Source organism: Mugil cephalus, chromosome 2, assembly GCF_022458985.1.
Source record: "Mugil cephalus isolate CIBA_MC_2020 chromosome 2, CIBA_Mcephalus_1.1, whole genome shotgun sequence".
Lineage (NCBI taxonomy): Eukaryota > Metazoa > Chordata > Actinopteri > Mugiliformes > Mugilidae > Mugil > Mugil cephalus.
The window spans coordinates 17,611,543-17,634,195 of NC_061771.1; the positions used below are offsets into that span (position 1 = coordinate 17,611,543).

Genomic DNA, 22,653 nt, shown 5'->3' on the forward strand with positions numbered 1-22,653 from the left:
AATGTATGGCTTCAGTTGAAAACATCAGAACACCCTTAACAGGATATACATGTATATATTTATATTTGAGTGTTTTTGGATAAATAATAAGTGTATTTATACATTAAGACTTTATAGACTATGTAATATCTGTAGCTTATTGATAGACTTAGACTTAGATAAATTTTAATCATCCATATGGTAAAATTGCTTGGTCACAGTAGCTTAGTTGCACATAACAAACAGGACCAGAGGTAAAAAGAAAGATAAAATAAAATACAAGTGAAATCACATAAAATGTAGTAAAATAAAATAAAAAATAGTATAAAAAATACATAATTAGCATATGACCAAATGTACAATAGGACAGAATAATATATTTTCTATATGGATAATAGTAAGATGAAATTGTGAATAACATGGAGTATGCAGAAGGGTGAGTTGTTGTAAAGTTGGATGGATTTTGGCATGAATGAAGATAACGTTAATGATCCTATGGCTAATATTGTTATTTCTAACATCTTCTTTTCACCCTCTAAGCCTGAAGATCGTTTTTATTTGCAGTTTGAACGCATTTGAGGTCATCCTGCAGTAGTTGATGTCTTGAATGCACCCTGAGAACAATGGGGAGCGTTAGGACCCCGAGGCGTGGAAGGCTTCCCCCCCTCCGCCTCATTATCCATTGAATTGACAGCTCCATCAGACGACCAGTTACACAGAGATGTGAATGGGGAGAAGGAGGTGGCTTGCTGTTCCGCTGTAGCGTCTGTCGAAGTTGTGTAAAATTCCCAGGTTGTTTTAGCAAGGCAGAAGTTCACTGCGATGCCTGTCAAACCCCACTGTTCCTTATTCGACACATTCTCTACCGGATAGCAGGCGTGTGGATTACTGCTCCAGTTATTACACGGCAGGTCTCCGGATCAGACAGATTCACTGGTCCCACAGCTCATTTCTCCGCTTGTCTCTCATCTGTTTCGGACTCGTTAACAGCCGGTGCAGCTACAAGCTGTTTGCGGACTACGGGACCGGGGACGCACACGTGTAGGCTGTCTGGATCCTCCGGTTCTCCCCCTGGATAAAAGTTGTTTGGGATTTCACTCGGAAGCGATAAGAGACAGACGGGGACAGCAATGTCGTTAAGCAGAAGCATTGAGTTTGAACACTTTGAGGAGCGTGAGAAGCCGCACCGGACGCCTAGGACCACCTCGGGCTCCGGGTCTCATTGCGGCTCCAGAGGCACCGCTCTGGTCCCCAGCCCCGCGCACAGCGCGCACTGCAGTTTCTACCGCACGCGGACTCTCCAGTCCCTCACGTCCGAGAGGAAAGCCAAAAAAGTGAGGTTTTACCGCAATGGCGACAAGTACTTTAAAGGTTTGGTGTATGCCGTGTCTAACGACCGCTTCAGGTCCCTGGACGCCCTGCTCATGGAGCTCACGCGCTCCCTGTCAGACAACGTCAACCTTCCTCAAGGAGTCCGCACGCTGTACACGCTGGACGGGGGCAGGAAGATCAGCAGCCTGGATGAGTTAGTGGAGGGTAAGGGCCATGACGGATGAAACAGCCTCTCAGTACTTGGCTCAATACTTGGTTATATCGACGTCAGCTTAATGTGCATTGATCCATAATTGATTATTGTTAAAGCTACATTTTGAATATTGGCTAAACGCAAACTGCCTGAAAACACGCTCACTTGTTAAGTTTCCACTCTGAAGAAAAGATCCACATCTACTGTATAGAGTATGTTTCGGGACACGAAATGCAGTGCAGAGCATAACTAAATTGACATAACTGTCCTGACACGTTTGACCCAGTGTCGCGCATGAAGCGTGCAGACTCCTCCTCGGTGCAGCTTTTCTTTCGGACAGAGCTCTGCTAAAGTGCACAACTGTCCATCGATCCCAGCTGGACTCAGGCTTCTTGCTATAGTGTATGTGTGTAAGCTTAGCTGGGGGTGAAAGTGCTTTGTGTACCACTTAGTATGCATCTGGGAATGAATGAATGAATGAATTAATGTGTGTGTGTGTGTGTGTGTGTGTGTGTGTGTGTGCTGATGCAAAGTTCACTGGCTGTTCAAACCTTTTACATCGATCTCACCCTTAGGGCTTGAAAGATGAAAATACGCCCCACCCCCCCGTCCAGTATCTGTGCACAGCTTGAATCAGATGTGACAACTCAATTTGGACATGTAGTGGATTTTAAAACCTGTAGCCATGAATAGTGATCACTTTGGTCATTTTGGTAAAGAGTCAAAAGGCTAAAACGACGCATTTTTACTTTAACCGGGCGTGGAAGGCAGTCACATGCTGAACAAACCCATCCAGCATCGTGTCTGTCCCTTTCACTTTCCTGCTGTTGTTGCTCCCTCTGCAGGGACAGTGACCTCTCAGTAATAAGTTAATCTTCATGTTCAGCCCCGCAGTGTCTGTCTGTGCTGTGACCTGCCCGCAATCCTCTTTTCACGCGAAGGGTTCCAGCTCTGCCACACACACACACACACACACACACACACACACACACACACTTAGGATCCACTGACCCCTCACTGCAGTTAGTATTCTTATACATCGGTCTATTTTAATCTCCCAAATATTAGTTTCTGTGCTACACTCATTTCCTATACCTGATCCCCTGAGAGGCTAAGGAAGGATTTAGGCCAGGGCCTGATCTAAATTCGGTAGCGCTGATAGTTCGGCAAACTGAGAAAAACTTGTTTTGGTGCACAGCATCTACCTCTGAGTGACAGTTCAGCAGCTCATGTTGTGTTTAATTGGCTAGTTCACCCCAGTAACAATAACAGTCCTTATTATTCCTGGTTATTCTGAGGCATTTTGGCTCGTAGCCCTCATCAAGAAGCACTGTGACCTGCGCAGTAATCTATAAACCTTGTCTTCATACATTATTTAAATTGTCCTTTTGCAGTGTGTTTCTTGGTGACCCAAACCCAAATGCGGCAGTCTATTAAAGTTGCTCCACATACTCTAAGTGCTGCTGGAGCCTTGACCTTTCTACAGTTTCTACAGTTTCTTGGTAGCAGGTGAAGTTGCGCCAGAAATACACATTTTTTCCTAGTTGTTCCTGGCAGTAGAGATTCGGTTTGTTCGGCTCTGTTTAACATTTTTGAAATATCAGCTTTCTGGAGGAACTCCTTCTGTGAAGGGTTTGCATAAGAAAGAATGACCATAACTTGTCCATAACTTTTGTAATGTCGAAAGTTTGAAAAACAGTGTACGACAGAAGAGTGGAAAAAACAAACAACAAAAAAAAGTAAATGTGTTTGCCAAAGCATTATTTGTTTCCACTACAGTAGACCATGCTTTCAGCAGATGTCTTGATGACTCGGTTGAACGGGCACTGAACAATGGGGTCTTTTACCGAAGCAAGGGTATGGTAATTTCCTGGGTCAGACTGTGGCTCTCCGGCTGCAGGTGGGCTGAGCACCAGTGTCCTGCCCTTGTGTGCTCACCCATCTAATGGACAGAGAGAGGAAACATTACTGCACAGCTCAGCAGTCTGCCTCCATTGATTGAAGCCTGCTGGGCCTCTTTTGTGTGGAACTGCCCAATAAAGCGCCATACACATGTGTACCCCTTATGGCTGGCTGGGATTACTGAGCCGACCAGTCAGCTCGAACTGCTGTGCTTGTGGAAAACAACACAGAGAGGTGTAGCTACATACTGAGCGGGCTTTAGGAAGAACTTTGTAGTTGTGTGGATATGCGGAGGGCACATCAACATAATGAAAGTGGAATATTAGGTGGGACAAAGCACGTTTGCACCCTATACATTATTATTATAATTTTGAATGCAATATTAAGCTATCCCTCTACTAAAATATGTTGGATTCATGTTAATGTGTATTTAAAGAAATATAAATTTGTGGGGGGAAATTAAAAAATTAAAAAATAAAGTTGTCAAGGTGATCCAGTTGTTCAGTCAGGTCGGTTGCGTAGCAACAGTGGCGTGGGATTGTGTTGTTTCCTTGTCCGGTGGGATGTGAACTCCAGGAGCACGTCTCCATCCGCCCGTAGAGTCCCGGAGCCGGTGCCCAGATGCACTGTGGTCCGTATGAACCCAGGTCTCCTCAAAAAACAAAGCACTTCTCATGACACACTCCCTCTGGATCCCATCAAGCGCACACAGTTCATCCATTCTGCTGCAAAAGAACTCACGTTCCCCATGAGTACAGATGCCACCACCGACCCAAACCTTCAAGGCGCAGAAAAACAAGGACAAGTCAGACAAAAAAAACAACCAATAACGTAATAAGAATAACCTAAAAAGGTAAAAATCACAGAGCTAGCTTAGTATAGACTAGTATAGACTTAAAGACTAGTAGTTAAACAATTTACAATAACAGAAGTAATTTATCATCAAAAGTGGAGGCGTAATGTCTACTAGTGACTAGAATATACAGCTTAATGCCCATTTATTATAAACTCCAATTCTGACTTAAAGGCCAAAAATTAAATATTTTTGTTTCAGTTGAATCTGAATTATTTATTCATTATTTTAATCCACTGATTTGCTAGATTTGTGCAGCATGTATTTGCTGCTCCAGGTTGATGAACTGTTTTCTGTTTTGGCAGCGTTTTTATTTCTGTGTACTAGTGCTGTTTGGTGGATGAAAAAACAAAGACTGACATAATATTTGCTAATAAAACCACAAAATCTTGAAAACCAATTATCGTCATTTTCAAACCCCCCTAAGTAGTAAGAATTGACCATAGACAAAATGTTGTTATAAGTCAGAGTAATAAAGGCTCAGACAAGCGGAGAGTGCGTCTGGGTCATTTGATCGCTTCATTGTTCTGATGACAGCATTTTTTTAAGTTTTGTTAATAAGGAGCGGACCTCAGCAGTAAAAACTGCTGGATCGGTTAGACAGCCCTGTTAATGTTGACCTCATCTGTTGTCCACATGAGGACAGCAGCCAGTGGTGGGTGGTGGAGGCTCCCGTCACATCACTCAGGGCCGTTTGGGAATGAACTTGTTACCAGTCGCCATCTGAGGGCATCTCTGGATTTTTTCATTTCCCCCCCAGATGAATGACAACCTCGGTTGTATTTTTTTTTTTTTTTTTCAGTGTACAGCCAATCCCCCCCCACCCACCCCCCCCACCCCTCTTCTCCAGCTGTGGCCTAGACTTTTAATTAGCCTCTGGTTAATTGCGAGCTTTATAAAACCTGGTATCGTGGGACACACATGGCCTTGTTACACCGTAGCTCAGTTACTTTCACACCAAAAACCCAAAAATCTAAAATCCAAAGCCTCGTCTGCATTCAAAAATGCATTGGTGACTACGATGTCTACTCCACTGCAGCACGTTAGGACGACTTTTGAATAAGTTATGTATTTCACTATTCACCACATTCTGCAGTAGAGTAAGTTCTTTTGTCCAAAATCCATGATGAAAAATAAGCGTTGTGCCACTTTTTCACTCGCCAGAAACTCCTGCATTGGTTTTCATTTGCTGACCGAGCCCCCTGTTCTTGTCCCATGACTTTGTTCTTCTTGAGGGAAACGTTTGCGTGTTAATGTCTTCAATGGAATGCTGGCAGATAGACTAAAATGCTTTGCTTTGGACTGAGGCCAGTACGGCAGCTCAGCGGCTGAAGGGGAGAGCGGACAGTACACCGCCTCACAGTGTGCATTTTTGTTTCAGCTGAAGAATGTTAACTCTTTGTTATTTCACAAGTAAACCCAATGAAAGCAATATACTTTATAAAGCCTACCCTGTATATGTGGGTTTAATTCTGTGCACAGTGTGGTTTTATTTACTGATTCATTTCATACAAAGTTCTTTTTAGACTTTTTAAAAACTTCAGCAATTCTTGACGGTAAGTGAGCTACTTGGCAGGTAGTTTGTTTCGATCATAGTGAAGCGCTTACCACAGTTCTTGTATGTTCATACAACTTTACTAGTTTCTGTCCCCTCCTGTTATCTCAGACAAAAGTAAAGGTATTGGGACTAGGTCTCTGCTGGAGTTGTTTTTTCTCTCACTGAAGATCCTAGTTATTCCATTGCTTGTTGTCTGGTTTTGTTGTCCTGCTGCAGAATAAATTTCTGCAGCTGCTGTATACGGGAGGCTTAGATTATGTTAATGTGTATTTAATTAAATTTAAAATTTTGGGACAAAATAAAAAAATAAATAAATAAAAAAAAAAATATATATATATAGAAATGTCTAATCAACCAAAGATTTTGCATCCCCTGCAGTCCCTGTCGAAGACCTGTGAAGTAGTACATTTGTACGGTACCTTAAATGGGGACGGTTGTCTGACATCTCAATGTTTTGACTATCTATATACCTCATGGAACATCTTTCTTTCTTCAGGTGAGAGTTACGTATGTGCCTCCAATGAACCCTTCCGGCGCGTGGACTACACCAAGATCGCCAACCCCAACTGGTCAGTGGGCAGCAAGACCGGTACGTCCCGGTCTCTCTCCTCTCTCTTCCCACTGAAGAGTGAGCTTCAGCGGGAGTCCAAGGACTTCATCAAACCCAAGTTAGTCACAGTTATTCGCAGCGGCGTCAAACCCCGCAAGGCAGTTCGGATACTGCTCAATAAGAAAACGGCACACTCCTTCGAGCAGGTTCTCACCGACATCACGGACGCTATCAAGCTGGACTCTGGAGCTGTGAGGAGACTGTACACTCTGGAAGGCAAGCAGGTAAGTCAGACGAATAACTCTTTAACGCTCCTGTTTGAAAGTTTTATCAGTATACTTTATTAAACTTAGGTCTCCTGTCTGGGTGATGGCTTCTTTTGCAATCACCGCACAAACTCATTAAAAAAGTGATTCTATCTATCTGTCTCTTCTCAATGAGATGGAAGGGGATGATGTCCGCGGGAAAACCATATGGAACTGCAAGGCTGAGCTTTTTATCCATAAGGTTTTATCTTTAACAGCCACAGTGATTCACAGGATTCAGCTGTGTCAGCAGTCTAGGTAATTATAGCCCATTTAATCATCCATACATAATTACACGGCAGTTATTTCAACAAAGCACTAATGAATACACTTTGGGGTTCAGGCTTTTTGCCATATCCATCAGCATTGTGTCCTCGCACCTTATTCTGCTCGCTGCGCCACGTGAGACTGCTTGTGTTATAATCCTGTCCATCTGGGACATATTTATAATAACGTGTCCGTTTGAAATTCTTATTGAGGCGGCGTCCTGGTGAACAGAGATGAGACGAGCAAGAACACATGGTGCCCTCTCATGAAAAAGGTTTATGTCAGTGTCTCATCTGGTAGAAGGCCAGATAATTATTATTATCATATAGATGTTTGATTATTTGCAGGCTCGGTTAACTAACTGGGTTATGAATGTCATGTTGACATATTAAGTTTATATTGATGTAGCCTGAAATAAGGTAGTTTTGATTTTATTTAGTCACACTGATTGGCCACCTTATAAGTTATACTTTGCTCGTACCAGGTTGTCTTCAGATGTCCCTTAATCCTTCAATGGAAACATTCCTGAGAGATTGGTCCATATTGACTTTATATCATCTCACAGTTAGGGTGCAGATTCATTGACTACACATCTCTCGTTCCAACTCATCTAATAGATGCTCGATGGAACTGAGATGTGGTGACTGTGGAGGCCATCTGGGTAAAGTGAACCCATTTCATGTTCAAGGAAATAGTTTGAAATGATTTTAGCTTGTTAGCACTGATGCCTCACAGCAAGAAGTTTCTAAGTTAGAATCCATTGGCTGACTGGGGCCTTTCTGTGTGGAGTTTGCATGTTCATCCTGTGCCTACGTGGGTTCTCTCTGGGTACTCCGGCTTCCTCCCACCGTCCAGAGACATTCTCATTAGGTTAATTGGTGGTTCTAAATTGGCCGTAGATGTCAGCGTGGTTGTCTGTCTCCCTGTGTTAGCCCTGTGATGGACTGGCAACCTCTCCAGGGTGTACCATGCCTCTCGCCCAATGACAGCTGGGATAGGCTCCGGTACGCTGCTCCCCCCCCACTACCCCCATGACGACAAGCGGTTACAGAAAATAAATGAATGAATTTTAGCTTTTTGTCATGGGGCATTGCTCTGCTTAAAAGTAGCCATCAGAAGGTGAGTACACTCATAAAAGGATGGGCATGGTCTGCAACAACACTTGGTACGCTGTGGTCATTACACAGTACTTTAATGCTTAGGGGTGCAAAGTGAAAGAGAAAGTATTCCCACACTACAACACCACCACCACCATCCTCCTGAACCACTGGTCCATGGCAGGATGGATCCATGCTTTCAAATGTTGCAGCATAAATTTAGATTTGAGTTTCAAATTTTAGGCTCTGTTTTCTGCTCTTAGTGGACAGGAGCTGCACTTAGTACGGTCTCCTGCTGCCTTAGTAAATCTTCTTCAAGGTTCAGTGGGTTGTGCATTCAGAGATGCTCTTCTTCTTACCTCAGCTGGAACAAGGTTATTTGAGTTACTGTAGCCTTTGTTATCAGCTTGAGCCAGTCTGCATATTCTCTCTCAAACAATTGCTGCTCAATAGAAATTTTCTCCTTTTCATTGTCTAAGAATCCCAGTAGATGAGCAATTTCTCAACCATTCAGACCAGCGCATCTGACACCTACAAACGTATCAGGTTCAAAGGAATTTCAACCACCTATTTTCCCTTTTCTGCTTTGAACTTCAGCAGATCATCTTGTTCATAAAATGTGTATTACACATTCACGTTATCACGACTTAATGGAACTTGGTGTGGATGGGTGTTTGTAAGGAGTGTACTGTCTTAAAATGGCACTAAATTAATTGGATAATTGAATAGTTAGCTTTCGTAGAATTTCTGCTGTGATTACGTTAGAGACTACGGAAATGTCCACCAGGATGATGTTTGTCCGGAGAGAACAGGAAAAAAAAAAAGTTTTCTTGGGCAAGAGTTAAATAGAGTTTTAAAGGTAGGTGGTGAAAAGGAACAGGCTCCAAAGGCTCTGACAACCAAAACAGCTGATGTTTTGTTTCCTGTGAACTGACAGGAACCTTTCAGGGCTGGACAGTCCAGACAAATGACTCATGAGAATTGTGATCCTTATCACGTTTGTCAGAGCCAATCCAGCATCCTTTCTGTCGGGCCAGCAACCCCTAATGGCTTGTTAGGATTATGTAACAGTATCCAGAACATCACTGAATATCAGAACATCACATCGCCATTTAAATACTGCTGGCTCGAAGCTTCCTGCGGCAGATGATGTGGAACTTGATGTCCTTATCGGCGCCCACAAAGTTTGCTGCTGGGATTGCATGGTGGAACACAGCTTTAGGTTGGTATTGTATGCACAAAAACTGTGGAGCTAAATTTAAATATTGCTGAATATGTGCATCCTTCACAGCTGCTAGGTATCGGCTTGAATGAATCACTGTGGGGAATCTGACATAAAAACCTGACGCGTCTCTATTTCCATCTTCCAATAGATTCCATCTAGATCAGCTGTTGTTTCCAGGCATTTTATGCTCCACATTGCCACATACAGTGGCTGCATGTGTTGCCGTCCTCGTCTTTTCACAAGTGTTGAGAGTTTATGCTTTGACTAATCATTAGAAATAAGTTAGTGAGTGTTGGGCAAAATATGATTGAGAGGAAACTTTAATGTTTTTTTTTAAGCAAGCGGCTTCCGTTTGTTGGAATGTGTTGATCTGTTAAAGGCCGTAATGGAGGTGATGTCTTTCAGTGGTGGTTAACATTGAACCATATTGTGCTTGTCTTCATGCAGCCAGGCTTTAAATGATGATTACCCAGATAAAAGATGGCCTTAGAAGACATTTTTTCTTGTTTATTTTCACAGCATGAATAACATACACTGATTAAAGTCATTTCTAGAATGATCTCATCATTAATTAAATGTGCTTCTTAATAAAAAGGATCTACCCGTACCTACATTTTATCCGTTCCCTTTAAAAGGCAAAAGATGTGACCGAAGGACGACTCCATAGAATAGATCATTCATCTTTACTCATTCATATAGCAGCTGCAGAGGTTTCTAAGTAGGTTCAGTAGGGTTGGCTGCTCATTTAATAAAAACCTCAAACCACAGATCAACTTTAGTCAACCATAATTTTCTTTTATTAGCGAGAAGATGGATCACAGACAGCTCAACCACCAACCAACATTTATGACAGCGAATTCAATGAGGAAGGGAAATCGTGAATCACCTTTCACATATTTTATTTTGTATGATAAGTCATTTGTAATAGTGATTCACTACATGTACTGCCTGGTAATTTGGGATCATACTTTACAGACGACACATGACACAACTCTTGCCGACAAGTGTGTCATTCAGATTCCTCATGTATTCACCACAGGGCTTTTAATGTAATCACATCAGCCAGTAGCTACGGTAGTCTCTTGCTCATCTTTCCTTTGACAGACGGTTTCAGCTCTCAGTTGGAGGACGAAGCCATCCATCATAGAGCTTCCCCCTGGGCTTCACGGGGTTACCATATGCCTAAAGAGGGGCTTTTCTTTGTTGTACAGCGTTGTGATTAGGTGTTCCTCATTTTCACGAATTCATGACAAGCTTTTTTCCTTTTTTCCTTATAGTTGAGGAAAATCATGTCCAAGCTCAATAATTAGATTATTGAGAGTTAAGAGATTGCTTTCTAGAGTCAAGTTTGAAGTCTCAGAGGTGTAATTGTTTACAGACATAGGAAAGATGAGTAGTTTTTGGGTCCAGTTTGCAGGGACTTTAAGCTCTAGGACAATTATCCTGTATTGTGAGAGGTTTATGAACATATGACAAAAAAATAAAAATAAATAAATAAATATTGTGGATATTCTCAATGCTGATCCAGTCATTAATGTTAAGATTACATAATATGGCTATGGAATCATGTAATAAGGGTTAGGGTACCTTGAAGCAAACATTTTTTTTTGTTCTTATTAATTTTCAATTTAATTTGAAAGTCCTCTGTTAGGCACCAAGCACCGGTCTTCTGGCTTCACCGGGATTGTTTGAGAATTAAATCAAGAGTCTAATTTAGAGGTTTAATCCATTAAGCCTGTAACTTGATCCTGAGTCCAGAGCCGGACACCTGATAGTAATACTCTTTCTCCCATGAAAGTAGTTAAATGTAAGTCAGTGAATGTTTTCTGTCACATTTATTTTATGTACAATACATCTTTTACACCTCCCCTTTAATATTGGTTTCCAAATACTGAGTAGTTGGAGAACAGAATGGAAAATCATGACAGAGCAACACCCCCACATAGGTCTGAATATTGGTGGAATACTGTATAGATGAAGTCATTGTTGCTGTTCTGTGACTAATACTTTCAAGAGAATTGAAGAGGAAAAATACCCCCTATTTGTCAGTGACAAAGCACATCTCAACTCATCTATTGTGCATAAGGTTTACTCATTTAAAAGGTTTATTCAGGCTTAGAATGATTTTCTCAACCTACAGAATTTCTGATTGTTTAAAAATGAAGTGTTTGACCTCAACGGTATCACAAGCTCCACTACCTAAACACGCCTCAAACACTTAAAAGTGAACATCAGAACCTCCATGGATATACGTTTCATTGCTGGACGTGTATTGGTATGATTAGCTATGTGTTCCTAATAAACTGGCAACTGTATGTGTCAGCAATTTATGTCAAATTGATATCGAAGCCCTGCGATACTATAAAAAGCACTTTTAATGCTCCTCACAGCCACTCACACACAACCCCCCCGCCCGCCACGTACACACCCAGAATGCCTTCCAGCAGCAGCAGCAGCAGCAGCAGTCTACCATCTGCTCCTCCAAAATCAAATCAGAGGTCCCAGCCACCCGGTCGGCAGGCGCTACACACTCCTCCCGCTGATGCACTTTCACATACGGACACACACACACACACACACATGGAGGTCCCCCACTGAGGCCCTGGCCACCACCGGATAATTAGACCTATAAGCTGGGAGGACGGGTTAAAGTGCAGCTGTCAGGTGTGTTTGCGGGTGCTAGCGTGCTCTCACAATGCATCTCTGTCCACTCTGTCTCTCCCTCCTCGAGTCAAAGCAGCTCCTCAGACTGAATGTTAATTGTAGATGTTGGTTATCAGGGCCAGCAGAATCAGCTGCTGCTTTTCAGAGGGAACCCTGTTTTACATCTCAAAGCTGCCCGGGCAGGCAGAAAATAAGATTCCCCCTATTTTCATTGTTTAGTCGATGCATTCATTAGTTTGAGGGGACAGTCCAGTAGTTTCTGTTTATTTCTCAAGGGGAAGAGCCCAGGTAGTGAACGGTTAGTGAATTAGAAACTCAGATGAACCGGGAATGATGTTTGCTCAGTGAATATACAGTTAAGTGATTTTGCCTGATTTGGATGACTGTACTTAAATTGTGAATGAAGGTATTTACTGTCTTCTAAATGTATTCTCTGCATTGCTGATAATAAACCTTAATTATATAATTCACAAATAAGCCTAACCATTAGTTCCTCTTTAGCTTTAAAGGGAGAGAAAAAAACTTCGTCAGAAGGCAGGTGATCTTACAACCTGAACTTACCAGCAACGTTGGAATAAAGCCGAGTTATCAGTTAGATGAGATCGGCCCTGTTCAGATCTTGCGTTGAGATCCAGTCTGGGCTATCTCATCCCAAGTGGACGTATTCAGGTCGTATTTGAGAAACCACCTGACCTCTGGACACATTTGGATGACATGAGATGTAGAGAAAAGGTTCTCACCCTGGCTCCGCCTTGAGACATTAACACCTCTGATCTGATGTGTATCGATAGAGAAATATATAAGGTAGTGAAGATGGGAGGAATGGGAGAAGAGCTCGGTCATCAGGCATAAGTGGGGCAAATTGCCACCAAGCTAATTTCCCCAATCCCCGCTTTTGTTAGCCACTAACTGCCACCCCCCACTCACCACCTGCCTATTTGTGCAGAGCAGCTGACAGCCACCCACTTTGACCAAATATGCTACACATATTTTACACTCCCCTTTAGAATACAATATTAGTTCACTCTGCCACATCCTTAGCTGTCTTATCCTTAACCGTTTCCAGTGTTGGACAAACAGTCTATGAAGCACTAGCCACCGTGTGTCCGATAACTCCGCTGTGATTTGGGAAAGTTGGATCCGACCCAGAGTTCCTCTTCTCCATTTAACGGATGCGACCCTGACACCTAATACGAGGGGAAGCGGGCAGCGTGGGGTGCTGCTATTAAAACATTAGTGATCGATGTGTTTCCTAGCGTAGCGGTGAAATACTATTTTTCCGTGAATAAATACACAGCGGGTGGTGTGATTGAATAATTGATCATTACATTTTAGCAGAGCGAAGCATTACAGGAAATCTTTCAGGCAAAAATGAGATGAATCAAGGCAAATTTGTGCCGCTGTACTGTCTTATTTACCTTCCTGTATAATCATTTATTAGGTTGAATGTTTGTTACACTCAGATCCAAATAATTCTCTCTTAAAAATATATAATTAAAGTAGTCATGTTTTAATTTTAAGGCTTATGAAGAAGTGACATTGGTGGATTTTTTGTTATATAATTATTATTTAAATAGCATAGGAATATAGCTGAGATCTGCGCTCTGTGACGGCTGGATGTGTAATACTTCTTTCTCTTTCTGTCTGTCAGCAAAAGTTTTTATAAAATCCTTAAATGCAGCATGTTTGCCTTTCACGATTCTTTTCACTTGGTTGATGTTATCAGGATGACAGTCTTCCTGCCCATTAACCAGAGGCTGGAAACAGACCCGGGTCATTCAGACTGCTGAGCTGTGAGGGCTGTAAGGGCTTTTGTCAGAAATCTTTAAAGGTCATTTGAGTACACATAGCTAACTGAGGAATGGGACGGCGAATATGGCACGGCGCTGGTAATTGGGAGCGTTTATTTTGTTAACATTTTTGCAGTAGCTATCTCCTCCGTAAACCTTGACGAGCAGTTTTGGTTTATAAAAGAATTCATGTTGGTTTCATTTCCATCGTCTTTTCTCGTACTTTCTGTCAGGGCGCCACTTTCAGAGATAAGTGTATTAGTGCTTCTATGTGCGTATTCCAGTCTGCATGATAACAGATGAAGGTCACTCAAAAGCCTCAGTGCTGCTGCAGTTTATCAGGACAAAAAGAATTTTGGTGCCACACTGTGCGAGGGCAGCAGGCTTCAGGACAACTCATAACAGACTACACCAACATGCACCAATCAGGCATAACATTATGACCATCAAGGAGTGTCAATGCTATGGGGTGGGGTCTTGGTCTGGTCTAAGTGGGTGCGACATATCTAAGTAACATCCACACCAATATCAGGTCCAAACGTTTCCCAGCAGAACATCGATCCATTACTAATCCTGTCAGTGGTCATAATGTTGTGGCTGATTGATGTATGTGCAACGTGGTTTGTTTCTTACTGTATATCAGTTTGATTTTAACCAATGACTGTAATTGAACACAGACAGATTTTTTCATCTTCAATCTTTAATCTGCAATCTGAATCTTAATCTCGAGACTGTTTCATCAAACTTTTTTTAATAACGTCAGTCAAAAGGAAGCCCAAAGCACTGGGATCAAATCTGAAATTGTTGCCAAAGCAGCAACGATAGCAGTGTTTGTGAACAGACTGAACATCCCAGAGGGGACAAGCACGTGCTTCAAACAAACAAACAAGGAGACCGCTTTGAACATGAAAAGAAAACTGCTCAGTCCAGTCCTTTCTGTTCGGTTAAAAGTTCTCTGCTTTGATTGCTTTGAGCTTTTTGCGGTTGCTTTGAGCTGCTTAACAAACAGCTGCTCTTTTATTATTGTGTACAGTGAGAGAGTAGGAGAGTCTTCATAGTAGTGATAGGATAGGACCGATGCTGGATTGCTGGGTTTCTGGGCGTACGTATACAGTGACAGTGATGCACCCTGTCATCATCTGGAATGACACACATTTTAATGATGGTGACCTCCTGGCCCCCGATGCTCAAACCGACCCAGGTCCACGGATTAGCAGGGTCGCGCTGCTCTGCTGCCTCGGGTCGGCGGTTAAAGGGTTTGCGTCCATTAAGCTCACCAAATTCCCCGTTTCCCTGTTGTTGATGACATCTTGACGTTTCCGTGTCCTCGTGGCAGGACACTGAAACACGCTGGTGGTTACCGGCAGATTAACGAGAGACGCCCTCCCTCCCTCCCTCCCTCCCTGGCTGGCTGGCTGGAAGCTGGAGGCAAGGCCAAAACAGAGGCTTCATCTGATTGTCAGGCTTGAGCTGTTTTCAGGGTGAAGTCTGGATTAAATGCCGCCATTTGGGTCAACAGCCATGAAATTTGCATGTCCACCCATTGTTCTGCACAGTCATTAGCATACTGCAACATGGGACACCGGTGCACTGCCACGAGTTTATCCCATGAATCATTCGGTAGTCTGCTGAATTTGTTTGGTGACTCTCTGTTTGGTTATTAACTGCATGCTCCACAAGTGACTGGCTGAATACATTTTTATTCATTTAGAACGAGCCGCACGCAGAGAAGGGTTAGCGTTAGCCAAACGTGATGTCAGCTCTCATGGTTTTAATGGGCAAAACAAACACCCTTCACTCGGTTTATGGGGCAAAAGTACCAGTTTGGTGTTTCACAAGCGCTGGCATGACGATTTAACAAACAGGCAAACAAAAAGCTGCCCCCCCCCCTTCCCTAGCAGAGAGCTGGGGTGTCAGGGGTGCACGGGGCTGTCAGCTGTGCCGAACGTGTGGAGGCCATAGACGGGAAAGGGCATCCATTGTTTGCCGTGTGATCTCAACTGCTTGCTTTGTGTTGTTTGCGCAGCCTGGCCCTCATCCATTGTTTGCAGCGGGCCTTCCACTCTCCCAGCGGAGAGTTGACATCATGATACGGTTAGGCTGCATTCAAGCCCCAGCCCGCGCACTATTGTTTGTCTGCTCAAGTTTAATCACGCATCGCAGTCGCGGCAAGCGCCGGCAGATTGATGTGCTGAACGTGTTTGCGCAGGGCGGATCACGAGCTGTGTGTCCAAGTGATCCCGACGACTGAAGGAGTTTAATCTGCGTTTCAAACATTGACTTAACCGTCCATTAACTTTACAGTTGAGGCGAAATAAAATTATGCTCATTCATTATTTTCCTAATGAGCAGATCGTCAAACATTTACTCCATCGGTCTAATGCCGCGTAACCCCTGGCTTAAAAAGTGTTCGCAAAAGATTTGATTTTTTTCTATCCCTGAGAACTTCCACTTCTGCTGGAAGTGCATTATTGTATTTTGAGCATTTGCTCCGCGACAGCCGCTTTTGAATGTTGCCGTCTTGCTGGTTATTCATTGGTATCTCATGTTTGTGTTAACTGGCAACCCGTTTTACCTCTGGTGGATCTCCAAGAAACTCCAAGCGAGGGAGCTAATCTACAGAGGCTCATTTGGACATGTTTGGATTTATATTCCCTCAGTGTCTTGTTTTTTTTTTGTTTTCTTGCACAGCTCTTTTTGTGTGTTAAGAACTCAGCAGTAATATGCACCCAGACAGCCCGGAGTTATGTACTGTAATGTCTCTTTGTGTGATTTTGTCTTGGCAGTGACAGTGAGCCAGACAGATGTGTAGTGTTTGCTAGGCCAATAAGTCTGGCTGGACTAAACCCTTCACTGTGCTGCCTCAGACTTTCTCTGCATTGCTCTGCAAACAAAGAGACATCGCTATTGTTTTTATTAACGTCTGCTTGCTTTGGTTTGAATTAGTCTTGGCAGATAGTCTCGTGCATTAATGAAAACCCTTGGATGAGAAACATTGTTGTCTGTTGTCATCGTTCACGCATCCAGCGGTTGTTTTACATCTGTTTGAAGGCTCTTGAATGTTTCATTCAGGAATCTGAGGTTGTGTTATAGTTTGATGTTTGTAGTGAGTCCAGAGTGGGGGGTTAATGATGGACTCGCCTCGTCGTGGCTGTTACACGTGTCTCAGATTTTCACCACTCTAATCCAGAGGAATTAAACTGTCTCTGGAAGCTGCCTCTGTCTGAGTTTGAACAGAGTTAATAACCGGGTTGACTTTAGCTCAGGCATCACCGTGACACCCTTAATAGGCATCTAGCTATCTGTATATTCTTTAGCAAGTAACAGGGAGAAGTGAGAAAAGCTCTTGGACGTAAGTATCACATATTATTGTTGAGTGAGCTGACCTTCCCCGAGGCAAGGAGCTAAGATCCTGATCTTTCTGTCCTCTGGTTTCCCTCTGGAGTCCACCCTCTTGTCTTATTTTGCTCAGGGTGCTGAGCAGCAATGAGAGGTTTGGAGGTAAATAGGAGCCATGATTACAGTGATCACTGCCCCATCAGCCATTAGAAGAAGGGTTCTTAGTTTCTCGTGTGTGTTTTATTCATCCTTTTGCTCGCTTTCCGCTGCCTTAAATACTCGGCACCTGCTGTGGTGTGACATTTGGTTTTGGAGAACAGCCCCTATTTAAAAATAAAAGAAGACTGTTTCCCAGTTAAAGGTGCAGTGCATTAAAACTGGATATGCATTTTTTTACGACGTCTCACCACGTGCTTATTATCGTATTTGAATGACCAACACGTACTCCGTTGCCAAGCTTAGAAAATGGCTCAGAAAATGCAGCAGCCAAGATGGAGGACACAGATGGATGGTGAGAGCAAGAGAAGGTCAGACAACTGAAAGGAGGGGGGGAGTGTCGCGTCTCGGGGTAAACTTCGGTTTACCCCTCAAGACATTTCACCCAGCCAACACAGAACCTCAAAAAAACAGTTCACTTCACTGATCGGCCCAGACAGACTCTACAGGGCGGCGCTGGCAACAGAGGGAGAGTGGCTGTTTGTCCTGGCAGCGGTTGATAAAAGCAACGGCAAAAACATTCATATGCTCCGGTAGTCGGTTCCAGTTTTTTTCCTTTTGTTTAAGAAATGGCATCTAATATGAAATCTAATTAAACCTCTGTTAAACCTTTCACACGTTTCCATGAGAAACAGAAAATCTATGAAGATGAGTGGTGACGCTGATCGTGTACACTGGTATGAGACCATGGGGTGGTATAGTATTTAGGGTACTGCAATACATAGATGCATTAACCTTTGCACCTAGCAGATTCCTGTGTAAACTATTTCTCCCAATTAATTTTTGTTTCTACTTCCTGCTTCACTTTTACTTCCTGCATACGATAAAAAAATAAAAAGGTACATACAAATGTTTATCTTTCCTAGATGTTTTCCATCCTTATTGATTGAAAACCATCAAATAGAAAGTTGTGGAGATGGAGAAGCAGCCAATAAACCTAAAGTGGAAACATGCTACTGCCAAGTGGACCAATCGCAGCTCTTGTGCTCTGCATCGATGCGGCGGGTATTTACATTTTTGGGGAGGTGCACGTCAGCCACCACGTTATACGAAACCTAACTGTGCTGTTCTTGACAAGTGTTCATATGTACTTAAGTGTGTTGTTGGGGACCCAAGTAAGTGCACTGCTCATGTTTAGGCTAATTTGTGTTTTCTGTTACACGCAACAGCTAAACAGGACAGACGGGCAACTGCATGGGGCTCCAGGCTGTTAGGGGGGGCAAACGGGGACTGGCTCAAGATGTGCCAACTTCAGTAACAGCAACACTTTCCCCCCTCAAACTACCAACGCAAGATTTGCATTGACAGTTCACTTCGTTTGCTAAAGGGGCTCCTTTTAGCAGCCTGGCATGTGTAGTGCTGCTCTGGTTAGAGTGTGTTTTCAGCAGCTCATTTCCATTTCAAACACTCCTCAAACTTATTACGTTTGTGCAGTAGGTTTGGATGCTCTCCCTGGTAATTAGCAGCTGGCCCACTGTTTTTTGTTTCCTTTATTTAGTGATGATTGTATTGGTTCTCTTGAGCTTGCTACTCCAGGGCCCATTCAGCAGAGTGCTTTGACAAACCAGTCTGCAATGTTCAATCTTCTGTTTTCTTCCCTATAGTTACACATTTGTTGTGTTAACGCTGCTACAAATTGCATAAGTATATGTAAATAATTTTAATTAATATTGGAACTAAAGTCTCCATTCAGCATATTATGCGTAGCATGTAATTCAAAAGGTGTTTAAAAAAAGGCAGCTGGCATTTAAAAAAGGCTTTTTGGATTACCATGACCTGGATGGCTGAGAACCTTCACAGACGCACCGTTCATGGATTTTACATTATCTTTTGCTTACTGGCTAACCAGTGACTTTGCAAGCAATTGTGCATCTTTTCACAGACGCCACACATTTGAGCTCTTAACCACATGACCTTGTTTCTTCTTTGCCTATTTAAAAACAAACAGGCCCAGTTTGTCTCTTATTTCTTTGTGTTCCCCTGGGCATCACAGGCCAGTTAATAGGTACTTCATCACTGGCCACAGCGCTGCTAGCCTTGCAGAGAGCGAGGTCTGTGTGGCAGTAAAATGCAGCAAGAGGCTTTGTCGGCAAGGATACACTGTATAATATCCCAACCTTTATCTTTTCTGTTCACAATAAGCCCGTTGCCTCATGTCCTTGGGGAGCTCGGCAATGGCTTGCTGAAGCATAGATTCCAATCAGAATTTAAATTAACGACATTAATTAACAGCAATTTGTGTCACTGCAGAGGAGAGAATGCAGAGCTTGGCCTTTAGTTGTCAAGCAGTACTACATACATTTTGTTTCCTGTGAGATGAAAGGATCAATAACACTCTTGTATCTGTCTATTAGATTCAAAGCTACGGCCAAGAGGTGGTCCTCTCTAAAGGCTGCTTTGCATCGATCAGTAACAAAATCCACCTTCTACAGCCCCAGGTTTTAGTTGGCATATCTCAGTGACCTGCCAGCAAAACAAGCATCTTACAGTACGGTTATACACCGATCAGTCATAGCATTATGACCACTGACAGGAGAAGTGAATAACATTGATCCATCTTGTGACAACACAGTATTCTGCTGGGAAACGTTTGGACCCGACATTCATGTGGATGTTACTTAGACATGTACCGCCCACCTGGACCAGATCAGACACCCTGAACCCATAGCAATGACATGTCTTAATTGCAGGAGCCATCCACAGCAGGATGGTGTAAACATGGTGTAGGAACAATTCAAAAAACATGAGGAACAGCACAAGGTGTTGACCCGGCCTCCAAATTCATTAGATCCCAAAATGATCAAGTATTTGTAGGACTCACTGGAACAAGCCTGATCCACAGAGACACCTCCCCTCAACCTAAAGCCCCCCACTAACGTTATCCTGTTGCCAGACACCACAGGACACCCTCACAAGACTCATGTTAATTGGAGGTACAAGGGAGACCTACACAATATTAGACAGGTGGTCATAATGTTATGACCTGGTTTGTGTGTTCCTGCGTCAGGCTGCATCCTGCCGGGGATGGCTGCTGAACATCAGGGAGTGTCATTGCTAGTGGGTGGGGTGGGGGGTGTCTGGTCTGGTCTGGGTGGGTGGTACATGTCTAAGTAACATCTACATGAATGAATGCCAGGTCCAAATGTTTCCCAGCTTAACATTGAATTGTCCGAAGATGGTCAATGTTATTCACTTCTCCTGTACATTACGTTGATTAAATAAATGGCACACGAAGCATGTGAACTAATAACAATATGGTTAACCCAAGCAAGCTGACAATTTGTATTTTAAGCACGCACATGAAGGTGGTGACAGTCTTCACACCAGATGAAAAAAAAAAAGTAAATTTCCCAAAATGTCAAAGATTTTTTTTAAATATTTTTTTATTTTTGCACTGTCAAGTCTTCTTACGTCACCCCGGGTAGCGGTTCCCAGCCAGGGGACAGTGCTCACCTCAGCAGTCCTTGTCCTTGTCTCCCTCTTTGTCCTTAAACAAACGACCAGCATGCTCCACACGGACTCAGCCACTGCTGAGCGGACAGAAAATTACATAAAAATACCGTCACAATATCTACACACCAGAGAAAAACAGTGTGTGGATTAAGAGGTCACTGAGAAATGTTATCTAATATCTGCATGTAATAGTCTTTTCATTTTCTGCTCATACTTTGGACTCTTCCTGTGGGCCGTTGCTATGGAGATTCTAACACCTGTGCCCTGACGGTATAGTGTAGCGATCAGCTGCCAAATTCCAGAGATGGGGAGAGCTCATGAGCTCATGTAAAGAATGACATTCACTCCAGCTATGTCAAACCTTTGATAATCTGCCATAGCTCAGTGTGGGCACTTGTCTACTTTCACTGAGCCTTTGTATTTGCTGCCAAATGAAAGAGGTCATCACTTTAACTCAAAGATTAAACAAAGGGCACGGTATGGAAACGATGGGGTGTTTTTTCTTTAATTATCCATGAGAATGTCACGGATACTGAATGTATTGAGTGTCATGTAGGACGAGCAGAAGTGTCCCGTGAAGTGTCTCATTTATTATTAATAGCTGTGCAATGGATTCTGTGAATGAGATATGTTTGTGGTGCTAAATACTACGCTTTTGCTTACTAGTCATCGGAGTTCTTACTCCTGCTCTGCTCCGACTTTACTGTGGAGCCTGTTCAGTCGACGTTTAGTTTTTCTGGACCACCAGTTCATCTATTTGCCATCCTGCTCACACACACACACACACACACTCGTTGCCCCCACTGTGTCGAGCCCCAATGTCCCTCCGAGGATCCATCTGCCCACAATCTTCAGCCATGCTGTATACCCGCTCTGCTTCTCAAGTGTGTGTGTGTGTGTGTGTGTGTGTGTGTGTGTGTGTGTGTGTGTGTGCAGTTCATATGCCTGCAAGTGTGCGGTTGGGACGTGGGATGATGAAGGGATATTTTACTCCTCCTTTGTCTTCAGAGGGATAATCTGTGTGTGTGCAGGTGCAGCTCACTGTAGCTTAAAAGTCCATAAGTCCGGTTTCCGTCTCCCAGGGCGTGCGGTGTGTGGGTGCAAAAACAGGAAGTGCTCTGAGCTGCAGAGAAGATGACTATCACAGTGTGAGGCGGAATAGAAAATGTAAGACAAATGACCCTGCAGCGCAATGTATGGGTCCCCCTAAAGACTCTGCACTGACTCTGCAGTATTTTGGATGTCAGAGCGTTATGACCTTCGCGTGTCATTTAGAGCACAATGGCAACGTTACTGGACCATACGGGTCGCAGCTACATTCAGAACTACTGAACGTGTGGCCTAAAAGTTCAGTTAAATGATTGGAAACCAGAACTGTAATGTAAGCTAGTAACCTGGCATTTGACACAGGAAATACTCCAGGCTTTACTAAGGAAAATGAGATCTGTCACTGTAATTATTTAGAGGTAAGTGAGCTGTACTGCACTACTCTATCCATTATAGACAAGCATGACCATGTACATTTACTCACATTCTGTGTTTGAGTATGTTCACTATTGTTTGCACCAATGAAGTTACAAGTTATTGTTCACGTTAAGGTTTTAACTAGTCAATAGTTTTAATCCCAAATTTCCATAATTTCCTTCAAACTTAAACTCACAATAAAATTATTTAAATGATACCAATGTTTGATTGCATAGAAAATTATCTGTATCGTACAATTTATAAGTGCAACTTATATGTACAATATTTAACCGTTTATAGGGCACTCATTGAAATATATAGAAATTCAAAATATCAAACCTAGAGTGTTGTTGTAGGGCATAAAAACATATTTTTTACTTTTGTGAAATAAAAAAAAAAAAAAAATTGATTTCATGAAGTTACCACATAAGATTAATTGGCCTTAATTGGTAAAAAAAAAATGTAA

General features: G+C 42.9%; 1 protein-coding gene across 5 annotated transcripts in view; it reads left to right on the top strand.

Annotated features, from left to right (window-relative positions):
* The first annotated feature begins 265 nt into the window (after window positions 1-265).
* The window catches only part of dclk2a (doublecortin-like kinase 2a), a 40,599-nt gene continuing 18,211 nt past the window's right edge, over window positions 266-22,653 (top strand). For 2 of the 5 annotated variants that reach the window (XR_007112271.1, XM_047577888.1), the window contains exons 1-2: window positions 267-1,515; window positions 6,314-6,651. Coding sequence is in view for 4 of the 5 variants with exons in the window: in XM_047577888.1 (XP_047433844.1) it covers window positions 1,110-1,515; window positions 6,314-6,651 (744 nt within the window). In the remaining variant the exon portion in view is untranslated. Of the gene's footprint in view, window positions 1,516-6,313; window positions 6,652-22,653 lie in introns of all 5 variants that reach the window. The other 3 variants (XM_047577884.1, XM_047577885.1, XM_047577886.1) reach the window with 2 other exon arrangements.